The sequence below is a fragment of the Eucalyptus grandis genome, chromosome 6 (assembly GCF_016545825.1).
Source record: "Eucalyptus grandis isolate ANBG69807.140 chromosome 6, ASM1654582v1, whole genome shotgun sequence".
NCBI lineage: Eukaryota > Viridiplantae > Streptophyta > Magnoliopsida > Myrtales > Myrtaceae > Eucalyptus > Eucalyptus grandis.
The window spans coordinates 32,663,664-32,675,854 of record NC_052617.1 but is presented as its reverse complement, the minus strand read 5'-3'; the positions used below and the strand labels follow the sequence as shown (position 1 = coordinate 32,675,854).

Here is a 12,191-nt window from a genome sequence, read left to right as displayed (position 1 = left end):
CCAGCTCATGGAACTGAATTTCTTTTCCCTTTTTGCACTGTGGGAATTTCGTGCTGGAGCGAAAGTTGACCAGGAATGGCAAAGCAGTGCAACTGCGCGTCCTTGCGTCACCCCCAGATTTAGAGAGAAGCCGCACCAAAAAGTCTACCGGAAAACCTGGCACGTAAAACAAGTAGCGAGCAATGAATGCCAATATCCCACCTCCCATAAAATAAGCACTCTTCTGTCGTACCCGTCTCTCTCTCTCTCTCTCTCTCCCTCCACTGGAAGGCTTGAAACTTCTTCGAGAATGCGTGGCGAGTGAAAACTGAAAGAAGAAGAAGAGCGCTTCAATGTCTTCTAGAGAGAGAGAGAGAGAGACAAAGCATTGAATTTGTTTGCAGGAGGGGTGGAGGAGTGACATTAATGATGGTGGGAATGCGGGATGTCGGGCACGTCGCTATCTGGAGTTGCAGGGACATACCGGGAAATGGAAAACCGTGAACGCCTTCACTGCCTTTCGGGTCGACCGAGAATGTTTCTCGTACATGCTTGTCAGAAGAGGAAAAGAAGAATGTGTACAAACATTAACTTAATATTACTAATTCCATCAGACAGCTTCGGGGTGTAGCTCATATGGTAGAGCGCTCGCTTCGCATGCGAGAGGCACGGGTTCGATTCCCCGCACCTCCATTTCCACATGTCTTTTTCTCTCTCCCCGACTGATGAACTGTGCAACTCTTGTGTTTTTCTACTTTCGTCTTTTTTGGCAGGGATGCTTTATTACTTTTCCTATATTATATGTTTTTGTTTTGAGCAAGGGACATTTTCATTATACCAGGTCAAGCCATTGTATTTGGTTAAAAAAAAAAAAAAGCCATTGTATTTGACAGACATGTGGAAGTAGTTGTCCGGCTGTGCTGGGCTCGACAGTTATTATGCCTGCCCTGGCTAAGATACGATTGAAGTGGATAAGTTTTATCAAAGTATAATTTATAGACATTTTTTTAAAAGAAGAATTCGGTTATATATATATATATGTACGTATGTATTAAATGTACAAACTGTGAGATTTATTAAATATTGCAAGAAATTGGAATATATGATAATATTATAAGATATCTAAGAAATTACACAATACATTCAAAACGTGAAATACTAGTATACTATACTTTTTAAAATGATATTCCACAACTACATTTCGTCGGTCCGCCTAAACCTTCCCACATGCCTTTTTCAATAGAAATGATGCTCTTTATGCTACGACAAATGTCCCGTCCTTTGTTTGGATTACAAAAAAGGTTTGTAGATATGATTTGCACATTGCACAATGGCCTATCTCACATCAACCAGTGCCTCTTTCTTTCGAGTGATTACCCAATCGAGGTACATTGACGTTCGAACCTATTATTTGTTATCTAGATGGATTGCTTAATGTCAAGAGTGTACGAATTTCCGAACTTGGGAATGTCAATTTCCGATTGTGATTGGTGAATGTCTCGTCCAAAATCAGTGCTCTATTTATGGACGGAGCAGGTGGGTTTCATGGCTATATACTTTATTTCTAATTATTAAGAATCATTCTAAAATCAATCCAGGAAAATTAATGATAAATACTCATTCAACTAAATAAGACTTAAATATATCTTCAAATTTGAAGAAGATAATTACATGTACAAGTGCCTAATAAGGGTTAAAAACAAATCACACCCAATAGAATATCTAACTAATCTGATGTCTTAAGTATTGTATCCCTCACCGTAATTTGGATAAGTATCATCGTTCTTCACATTGCTTACGTTTGGCTAGAGTCATTTATGCAATAATCAATCATGTCCACAGGCAACTATTTCTAGCTTCTTTATGATTATTTTTTTGGCAGTCAAGCTTCACCTATTTTATTCAACACACTGTAGATTAGCATTTAACATGGACCTTGATGGTATTGTAGATATTTCGCTATTTGTCACAAGCTATGGTGGAAAGAATGGAAAAATGTGAAGCTCTGCTTTTCCACCATTTTAAAATTTTGGCATCATCTTTAAAATACTTCATTCATGCGGTGAAGTTTGAAATATTAAATTTACCAGTGTATGCATCACACATGTTTTGGAGTTAATTTCTCACCATTACAAATGAGAAATTGTCTAAAAAGTCCTTAACATATTATACTTCCGCCAATTTAATCATAAACTTTTCATCCTAAATCTTTCTAACCAATTTTAGCGGAAAAATAATGATATTGATGGTTTTTGTAATTTTTTCTAAATTTTTGAATTTCTTTTCTTTTCTTTTCCATTTCCTTTTCCTTCTTGTTTTTCCTATTTCTCATTAAGACCTCAACGATGGCCAAAAAAGGGAAATAATAAAAAAGAAAGAAAGAAAATAAATAATTTTAAAAAGTTCAAAAAATATTTTATATCTATACCTATCTTGTTTCGTAGGATAACTGACATTGACTTTCTAACCAAAATTAATTGAAAATGACCACATTGAAAAATCATCACAAGTTTTAGGATTAAACTAGTCAAATTAAAAAGTATATAATTGAATTGACAGTCGTATAATAGGTTTAAAACTTTTTGACAATTCTCCCTCCTTGCGAATACTTGCTCCACTTAAACCTCCTCAAATGGCATCAAAATGTCGTAATATGGAACAGCTATAGTTGTTAGCCCCTAACTTGAACATTAGATCCAAGATGGTGGATAAAAAAAAAAAAACAAAAGATGGAATGTCCTTCTAAGATTTGAGGATCTCCTTTACGCCAGTGTTGCTTTACTAAAAAGGAATCATTCTCTTTGTTCACCAATTTACTAATGTTATGTACAGAAATGAACAACGTGGTTGCTTGATGGATAATTTTCGAACAACAACGCACCCGTGGGCCGTTGCATCATTGAAAACTAGCAAGAAATCCCTGAAGCAACCCTCCAATCTTGTCTTGTCAACAGCAAAATCTATGATATGAGTGGTGGAGTCCAGCTTTAGCGTCTCCATCTCCTTGCCTGCCTTCTATAACATCTTATACGTGGAATTCACCTCGTCTTTTTTTGTGTAAGGTGATATTTTCAACTTGCCTTCCCTGTGTCATAAAGAGAACCTCAATTCTTGATACTTGAGGGGTAGATCTAATATGTCGACCCACGTATAACAACACAGAAGCTTGAAACTGACAAAACCGTCTCACATGAACAGATAAATGCAGCGGCGTAGGTGGAGAAAATTCCCATTGCTAACAAGACTGAGCCATTGGATCAAACTCTGCATTAGGAATGCATTAACGGAGGCATTATCTAAGATGCTTAAAATTTTATCAGAAATGCCAGGCTCATTGACAACTCTCGTTATTTCGGCAGCCATAATTTGGAAATCACGTGGCACTATTAATTTTTAAATCATTGTAATGACAAAGGAAAAAAATGTGATCAACGAACCATTTTAGAGAGAAAGAGTATGAGGATTTGGCATCCGACTGAAGGTTGATAAATGGTGAAAATGATAGGGCAGGGAGAAAATTTGTTGCGCTCGAAGACCTAGCCCCAAAAAAATCTTGAATGATTGGATCTAACAATTTGGTATCGTCTGAAACTAAGTTATCCATAGAGTGTTGGGTCTCTCCCCTAAGCTTCTCTCTCCCACCATCAGGCGTTGCCTCATCATATCTGACTTCAAGAATTCCTAATGAGGCAAGGCAAGCAACTAAATTATGATGGCTCGACCCACAGGGATCAAGCCACAACGTCACAATACCTAGCAGCCATACCACGATAAAGAGGCAAGAAGACAACACAGCAGAGGAAAGACAAAGTAGAAGTCCAATTTGAAAATAGACCCATCCCATTGCAGCTGTTCCTTTGTACAAAAGCCATCCACAGACATTAAACCGTTTCAGTAAATGGCGAATCTATCCCCATCAGGCATATGGGCTCTCTCAGTCAATGCTACGTACTCGGTTTGCGCATGCAGACGATTCGACAAATAGCAGAATCTGCATCAATGTCTGGAACCAGCATATAACACGATTCTCTACCATAATGTTAGCGACTACCACCAAGACAGAATGAGGATCCATGGCCCCTTATCATAACAGACCAAATTCCAAAATAAAATGCAGACGCATGTTCAGAATATTAATCAATCTACCGTTTTACTCTAGAGAAGTCTCGCGGTTAAGAAGAAAATAACACCTGTGACAGACCCTGACCATATTGTATATCAAGAGTTTTTTTTTTTTTTTTTTTTTTGGGTGGGTGGTGTGGTTTAGAAGAAACCCACAACGGTTGGATCATCAGTTGTACACAAATTACTAGCACAAGCAAGTCAATAAATATTAAATTTCTTGAGAGGTACTCATGCTGATTTTGTTTTTCTTTCAAGAGGTCAAATAAACCATGTCCATGTACCCCTGTAGACCAGGGGGTAATCAGCTTCCAAAGGGCAACAGCCAACCAAACATATCCAAGAGAAATCTCAGTAACGCCTAACTTGGAGCAAGAAGATGAAAGAAAAGTTCGAAATTACACGTCCAGACAAAACTCTTTGCATAACCTCCTCCAATTGTTTATGACATGACTCCCCCTCAATCAGCGGTACTGCAAGAAAAATCATGACAATAAGACTTCTCTCCACTGGAAAAAAAAGATGCAGCAAAGATTGAAACTCATAAAGTTTTCTCAAACAATAGTGTGAGAAAGTAGATTATCTTTCATGGATTTTGGCCACATAAACCACTCGGAAAGAAAGGGCTTTGATACAGACCATATCAAACATTTTTGCCTTCTAATCATAAGTTAACCTTTTATAACAATACAAATTTAAAAAGTGATGAGCAAAAAAACAAAAAGCATAACATTCATAACCTATGAAGTAGATGGACCTTTTTTTCTTCTTGGCCAACAAAGTAGAGGGACTAACGTCAGATACAATTAATAATTGAATGTCATGCAACAAAATGAGGTGAAAGAATCGAAGTTTCGTGGTCGGTGAACTAACTAACATAAACCAGGGGAGTCTAACAAAAGTTCACCTTAATGAAGCCAATTTCCTTGGCGTTGCTGCGGAAGCACTGCCTACAGCACATCAGTCCATACTTCCGGATCAAACCATGAGGGTTTCCACATACCCGGCTGCCGACAAAACAAAACGGAAAGTTGAGAATACACGCCTAAAGCCAGCAGTTACGCCCTTTTTCTTTTCTTCCCAGAAAAGAAAGAACAATCAGCTCGATAAATAAAGAAACTGAAGGAACATCAGCGATTAAATCTGCAGAACACCATTGTGGGGGGGCTGCATACGTGTCTCCGATCAAAAGAAATACGAAATGACAAAAGAAAATCACAGACTAGATTCTCATTGTAAAACTTCACAAACGGTATTCAATATCAAGCTACCAAATTCAACACGATGCGAACCCTTGGCCTGATCTTCTCACACTAAAAAGATGGTCGACTGAATCTTAGCAGTGTCTAAACGACCCCAAGCATCTCCTAGACAAATCCTGAAAAGGGCACGACTACAGTGGGAGCCACGACATCAACCGGCTATCATACCAGCGTCGTAATCAATCATCAATCAGCTAGTCGCCAAGTTCGAAGCTTCGAAGCGTAATTCTACGGGGGAAAGCGAAAGGGAACGATGGAAGATCGAAGGGAAGTGCGTTACCAAGCGCGAGAACCGGGGCCGTAGCTCTTGGGATGAGAGTTCCACACGTTGGAGTGACCCATCTTCTCTCTTCTTCCTCCTCGATGCGGAAAATCCTTCGGAGCTCGCCGCGCAGTTCGATCGCCGCCGCTCTTGTGAAGAACAGCTAGGGAAGAAACCCTAAGAGCTTTTTTATAAGCTTCCACGTCCCTAAAACGCCGCGTTTTAGGTGGGCATGCGACCCGGATCGATCCGAAGAGGTCGAGCAGGGCGGCCTGATACCGTCGGATCAGTAGGATATTCAAACTCTACCGTTAGATCAATGTCCGGCAGAGTGATCCCCAGCGCCGTTAAGATCGAACAGATCTCTACCGTCGGAAGATCGGGATTGGTGTTGAACACCGTTGGATCGACTCAATCTCATCCATTGGCTGAATGTGGCGATAATTGTGCCTTTATGCCGTTAATTCGAGATAAAGATCAACAGCTGTAATTCTCAAGAAAGTGGCGTTGATGATTGAGGAACGCGTGGGGCTATAGAAGGAAGATTGATCTAGGCTGTGTTTGGTAACTTGTCAAATAGTAATAATTTCTGTTATTTTATTTTTAGAGTAGATTTGAAATAGAATTCGTTTGATAAAAATTTTATTCTCAAAAATAAATTTCTTTTTTATTCTCAAAAATGGATTTAAAATAGAATTAAAAGTAAAAAAAAGTTAATTTTTTTGTTCCTAGGAATAATTCCAAAATCAAGCTAACCCATTTTTTTTTTCTAATTTCTCCTCTTTTCATTGTTCTTTTCTCTCTCTTTCTTTTCAACCGTTGTTACTTATTAACCGTCCATTGCCATTGGTCACCGGAGTAACACCCAGCCACCAGCGAGGCTTAGCCTTGCTAGATCTAGCAAGGTCAAGAAAAAAAAAAGTAATAAAGTTATTAAAAAAATTAAAAGAAAACGATTTGGATTATAAATTTTTAGAACGGTACAAAATGAAATTTTATTTCAGAAATAAAAATTTTGGATAATTACCAAACGATTTAAAATGTTTAAAAATTGTTCTCCGGAATAGAATAAAAAAATAATAATTTTTTATTATAAATTATTTCTAGGAGCTAAATGGTTACAAACGTGCTCTTAGTGTTCTCAACTCATTGAGTGCTGCATGGATTATTCCACAGTTGAGAATTTGCTGGCCCGTGACTCATGCCGTTCATAAGAAGGTGGTGTGCTCAACTTCCTTGTTTGTCAAGCCTTCTTTACAAGTCCAAAAAAATAGCTATGGCCATTGGGCTTAAAAATATGACATATTGCACGATTTCTATGGAGAAATGATATGTCTTATTCTAAAAATCACAATGTGATATGTCTTATTCTATCTTGTTTTCATCCTATCCATGACAAAATACCGGGATAGTAGGATAAAATAATCTTAGGAGTAGGATAGGACCGGATAGAATTTCTTTTATCAATAAGAGCACAAAATTGCATGCTCAAGAAAGCAACAGAGCTAAGTTTTTGTTTAAAAAAAAACTTCACGAAAAAAAAAGCTTTCCAAAAAATCATTCCAAATTAGAAAATTCATTTCCTAAATTTTAGTATACATATTTTCAAATCATTTTCAATAAATCAAAAGCATGAAAGTCCAAAACTAATTCGTGATTTCTCAAAAAGTATTTTCCTTTTCTTTTCTCTTTTTTCGAAAACAAACACATCCTAAGTCCTTTATTACAATATTAAAATTCTTTTTAAACAGCACCTACATCAACTTCAATGATCACCTTCGGCCACTTCTTTTCCTTTGCTACTTCCATGGGGACAACAAATCTTGTACAGATGGAGTAATCGTTTTCGGGGTGCTGTATTCAGCTTCCTGGTCAGGGCGGTCGTGCACACTACGAAAAATGAGCCAGGTCGAACATAGAATCACCTTGCCGTCCACCGTCGTTTCTAATGGCAGCCAAACGATAGCTCAAACAGCCTTTCGGCTTTCCCAGTACTAGACGATTGTTCTAATTGCTTCCCTAAGGCAAAGAGGAGCACTTTTATCTTAAACAAAGCATATTAATCTGCCTTGATGGGTATGTATTACATTACATCAGTTAGCCAGCTATGATACGATTATCAGCAAGATATAAAAAGGGCATGCATCCTTTCGAATACATGAAAAGTACATGCATCTTTTCCAAAAGAACACATTTTTATAACTCAAACATACTTCCCATCACCTCTGCTGCAATCCAAATAACATCAATGGAATTTCATTAAACATAATTGGATTCCCATTATCCATCGGAATTAAATCAGAATTAGTCAGGAGGTTCGGAGCTATTGAGTTTCATGATATTAAGCATGCAAAACACCAAAGCAACCACTCTGCCTTGGAAACTTGAAATCGGGAGCCTCGCTCACATGACTAAAATACTTGGCTTCAACCATGTAATGTTTATCTGGCAAAATGTAACAGCAATATATGTATTGCTAGGTGATTGATTTTCTATGGTGAAAGAGTAATAAATACACAAAACCCACACAGTTGAGGCCAAATGAAAAATCAAATAATAAAAAGTACAACAACCTCTAGTTGCTGCCACTGTTCTGTGCTACTTTTGCGCATGGTTTCATCATCCTTCTCGATCAGTCCAGAGGGAATCAAGCTCCGTGTTGCTCACATCATTGGATACCAAGGTCATCAAAAAACAACAGAGCCAGTGCATACTTGATTCTTGATGATAACAAAATGATACAACAGCTCTTGAAATTTGACAAGGTTGGATGCTGAAACTTAACAGAATCTTCTTTCTAAATTGATAAAAGTACACAGTTTAATAAAAATGATGTATCATAACTAAATGAATCTTACACCCCCACCATTCATGGAGATTGATTGCGCTGTCAACAAGGATTGAACTTGGTACAAGCTAATTGTTTCCTTTCTTCAGTTTCCTGAGTTGTAGACAAACAATGTATACAGTCGGAGTTCACAAATCCCATCTTCAGTCAGAACTCGCTTTTTTCAAGCTTGCCATGTATGTTAAATAAATGCTCCATACATATGCACAAGAACTGTTCGCCAATGGCTGCCAACAATACGAAAAGAAGGGTTAATAGCTCACTCTCCCCTCGGCCATTGCCATGATAAGAACACAAGTGTGAGAAGAATTCACATGTTATTTCAGGTGGGACAAAGAAAATAAACTGATTATTCCTAGACAAAAAGCAACTTTTCCTAACAATCCAATCAGCTCCAAGGAAAATTATAATGAGTACCCTGCGAGTCACATTAGTTGGAGTAGTTTATTTTCCTTGTATGTCAGCAATGTAAACTTCTGGCATGCTTAAAGCAATCAACATACCTGTAAATGCACAGGGATGAACTTGAATGTGAAAAAATCACAAATAGGCCAAAATAAAATGCCATTTCTCATGGTAGGCAGTAGATCTCGCCTCAATCTGCCAACAATATCACCAAAAGTTTCACCTGCATCAGTCAGAAACTAAGTTCACTAATAAAGAAGCATTTTCTGCTTAGGTACATTATCTCACGGGAAATTTGACGTCAGTTGATACTAAAGATGAAGAAATATATGCCAATTAGTAGCCATTTGGCACAACTGAGGCCTATGGGCTCAATCATCAGGGCAAAATCTTATAACCAATGCAGAATTTACACAGAGGCATGAGCGTACAAGGTGGCACATGTATGCAGGCACACAGAAAGAGAGGTTTAAACTAATGCTAATTATTCAATGGCTGCAAAGGAAAGGTATTCTGTTGCTCATTTTAGTCACTCAAACTATCTATCAAAGTTGTGGAATAGAAAAAAACTAAAGATAACATAAGCCATAGTCTCTGAGCTGCATAACTGGCACCATATCACATCCCCCTCTAAAGTAACACCCTCCAAAAAACACTCATATGCAAATCAGTCCCATAAATCTTTTTTTCTTTAATGGATTATCCAATTCTAGCATTTTTAGTGATAAGTGGTGATCATCAACACCAACCACAATTGGGATCTTCTCAAAGAGCTATTCATCAGTAGTCTTAGGATATCGCGGCAAAGAACTACAGGGCACCCATTAGTCAAATAGAGCAGAATGTCCAAAGTACATTAAGACTACATCATGATCTATCAGCCTATTAAGACTTGCGCTTTTGGCAAAGGGCTAGCATCAACATTATAATCTACCGTACACGAGTGATTTAGCCTGCTTTTCTTATGAGGAAGAGAAGAATACTTTGCCATAACAGAGAAACTGACTCAGGGGTATGTTAAAATAGGATACTGCATCCAATTGACAACTTGAAAAGCTAAAATTTGAAAAATGAACCAGCATAAGTCCCTCGATCATCCAAAAGAGGCATATAGAATGAGGAACAGGCTTTGTGGCAAGTCAACTATACAACCAATCAGCTCGCTTTACCTCAGAAAAGAGAACATCAAAGAACGATCTCTACCTTCACAAAGATTTCTATAAGTAATTTTTGAGTTGGATTTAGTCAAATTTCTTTGCTCAAAAGAGAAAACCGCTTGTCAATAGTTTGCAATACCATAGTCACTCATCACCAACAGAATAAAGCAAAAATTGCCGTTAAAGTTTTGCTACGTGAAAGACAAAGGGCTTGCGAGAAGAAAAAGATCGCAAAAGCATCTCATCACCTTGTAGACCCGCATTGTATGAGAAGAAGACCGTGGTAACGCAAGGTCCATATATCGCCTGCCCCATAAATATTTTCTTCATAGTGGTCACCATATCTCGCTTCGGTAGGACTCTCGACACGGTGTTGAACCACGTGTGCTGGCTAGGCCCCAAGATAACCAATCCATACGCGGTCATCCGCAGCGTTCGTATCAGGTCCAAAGAACTAGAAGGCGGCAATGTGATCATCTAAAAGAATTCGATAAACAGCAGTCAAGCAAAATCATAGTAGCCTAATTAATCAGAATACAGAAGTTGGGCAACACAGAAAACTAACATACCCATATAATCTAAGTCGAAAAATCTATACTAAAAGTTTGAGCAGATGTTATGCCAAGGCCTGCCAAATGAATCGTTCACCTTACGGTAATCTCTCACCAGACGCTAGCTAGAATCAGAAGCAAGATAAACTTCAACGGTCCCAAAACAATTCAAACTCTCCAGACCATAAAAGCTAGGGTCTTTTCGTGCGGAAAACACGCTCGAAGTCGGAACCGACGTGGTCTCTGCACTTTACCTGGGAAGTCAGATCGGCGGCGGCGTAGATGAGCGAGGACGTGACGCACTTGGTGACGAGAGGCCGAGCCTCGAGCGAGCCCAAGTACCAGGCGAGGAAGCCGTCCTTCCGCGGCCGGCAATGAGGAGCGGGCGGCGAGAGGGAGGGCTCGGAGGAAGGGATCGAGCTGCTCCTGGCGCCGCCGCGGTTGCCGGCCCCGTTCCGCGAGCCGCCGGCGTACGCCCTGCGCCGCTGCGAGCTCGCGAGCGACGGGGATTCGAAGGAGGCGGCGAGACCGGCGGGCGAGACCGAGAGCTCCGTCGAGCGCCGGCGGAAGTGCTTCAGTACGGCGCTCGCCGCCATTTTCATTCCCCCTTGAAATTTGGAGTTTTGGGGAGATAAAAGGCAGGCGTGTGCATTTTTACCCAAAAATGCAAAAAAGGGCGGGGGTGTGCATGCTTTGGACAGAAACCGGAACCACTTAAGAACCGTTCCGAAAAATTATAAGGGGATTTACCCATTTGTTGGATGGATCCGGTTCCCAGATGGATCCATTGAATCAGTTCATCTTCGTATCGAAAAATTGCTTTCACTTGCTTTGCGGAATAAATTCAACCCCATGAATTTAGCAGGGAAAGAAAACGCATTCCGTACCCACGAATCGGAAAAATAAAGTCAACGTTGCAGGCACATACACTGACTCATAAAATTACACCTAGCTAAAACTTCTATCCATCAAACGGGCTAGCTATATAAAAAATCCCCAATCATATCTCACATGGTACAAAAATATCTTCTTAACTCACAAACTTACACAACTTCCCGAACTCAAATGAAGAACTTAGCAAAAAACCTAACTAAATACCACGTTTAGAGATCATTGAAATAGACAAATCAATAGCCTGATTAAGGTTTGTTATTAGTAACTTTTTTTAATATTAAAAATTAATCAATCCAATTCGGTGGGTGGGTGGACGGATCCGCCCATGGAACCGTAAACCGAACCGGATCGGTACTCCACCGGTTCCCATAAATTGGAACCGAAAGGACCAATTCCTTTAAGAACCGCCTGCCTTCAGCGGTTTGGTCCCGGTTCCGAGCGGTCCAACGAATCCGGTTCTTTGGACACCCCCCTAATAAAAGGGGGGATCGGTATTCTTTGCTAGTAGGCATGCTTGTGTTTACGCAGGCAGGTGGGGCAAGCCCGTACGACCATTGAAATCAAGAATTGTTTGGACTGGACCTAATCGATCACAATTCCAAGAGAAACCATATGGGATAGATTTTTTAAAAATAATATTTTAAATTTTTTTAACAATAGCAATAAATCCTAAAATAGATCATTTTATTTCTTAAACACACACATATATAA

At 39.2% G+C, this 12,191-nt stretch overlaps 2 protein-coding genes and 1 long non-coding RNA gene across 4 annotated transcripts; all 3 read right to left on the bottom strand.

Moving 5' to 3' along the window:
- Positions 1-2,762: 2,762 nt before the first annotated feature.
- Positions 2,763-4,214, bottom strand: LOC104449275. The gene is made up of 2 exons (XR_005552110.1): positions 3,170-4,214; positions 2,763-3,064 (listed from the first exon to the last, which is right to left on the bottom strand). It is a non-coding gene; the product is annotated as an uncharacterized LOC104449275 (long non-coding RNA).
- A 75-nt stretch (positions 4,215-4,289) lies between these two features.
- On the bottom strand, positions 4,290-5,805 carry LOC120294640 (40S ribosomal protein S29). Its single transcript, XM_039314961.1, has 3 exons — positions 5,644-5,805; positions 5,009-5,108; positions 4,290-4,574 (listed from the first exon to the last, which is right to left on the bottom strand). The coding sequence occupies exons 1-3, from the start codon at positions 5,703-5,705 to the stop codon at positions 4,566-4,568; spliced, it is 171 nt and encodes a 56-aa protein (XP_039170895.1). The 5' UTR covers positions 5,706-5,805; the 3' UTR covers positions 4,290-4,565.
- Positions 5,806-8,075: 2,270 nt separating this feature from the next.
- Positions 8,076-11,214, bottom strand: LOC104449277 (protein sym-1). Of its 2 annotated transcripts, XM_010063390.3 has the most exons (4): positions 10,841-11,214; positions 10,284-10,512; positions 8,977-9,101; positions 8,076-8,700 (listed from the first exon to the last, which is right to left on the bottom strand). In XM_010063390.3, the coding sequence occupies exons 1-4, from the start codon at positions 11,186-11,188 to the stop codon at positions 8,617-8,619; spliced, it is 786 nt and encodes a 261-aa protein (XP_010061692.2). In that variant the 5' UTR covers positions 11,189-11,214; the 3' UTR covers positions 8,076-8,616. The 2 variants fall into 2 exon arrangements, with proteins under 2 accessions (XP_010061692.2, XP_010061693.2); XM_010063391.3 differs by lacking the exon at positions 8,076-8,700 and having other exon boundaries at positions 8,977-9,073.
- Between the last annotated feature and the right edge of the window lie 977 nt (positions 11,215-12,191).

What these genes read in the sequence shown, in the direction of transcription:
- LOC120294640 (XM_039314961.1), bottom strand. Translation starts at nt 5,705, where the DNA reads ATGGGTCACTCCAACGTGTGGAACTCTCATCCCAAGAGCTACGGCCCC. An exon ending in GGCCCCGGTTCTCGCGCTTG is followed by an intron (nt 5,109 to 5,643) that starts GTAACGCACTTC and finishes TTTTGTCGGCAG; the next exon opens with CCGGGTATGTGGAAACCCTC.
- LOC104449277 (XM_010063390.3), bottom strand. Translation starts at nt 11,188, where the DNA reads ATGAAAATGGCGGCGAGCGCCGTACTGAAGCACTTCCGCCGGCGCTCG. An exon ending in CCGCCGATCTGACTTCCCAG is followed by an intron (nt 10,513 to 10,840) that starts GTAAAGTGCAGA and finishes GAATTCTTTTAG; the next exon opens with ATGATCACATTGCCGCCTTC. An exon ending in TCATCCCTGTGCATTTACAG is followed by an intron (nt 8,701 to 8,976) that starts GTATGTTGATTG and finishes TATTGTTGGCAG; the next exon opens with CCATTGGCGAACAGTTCTTG.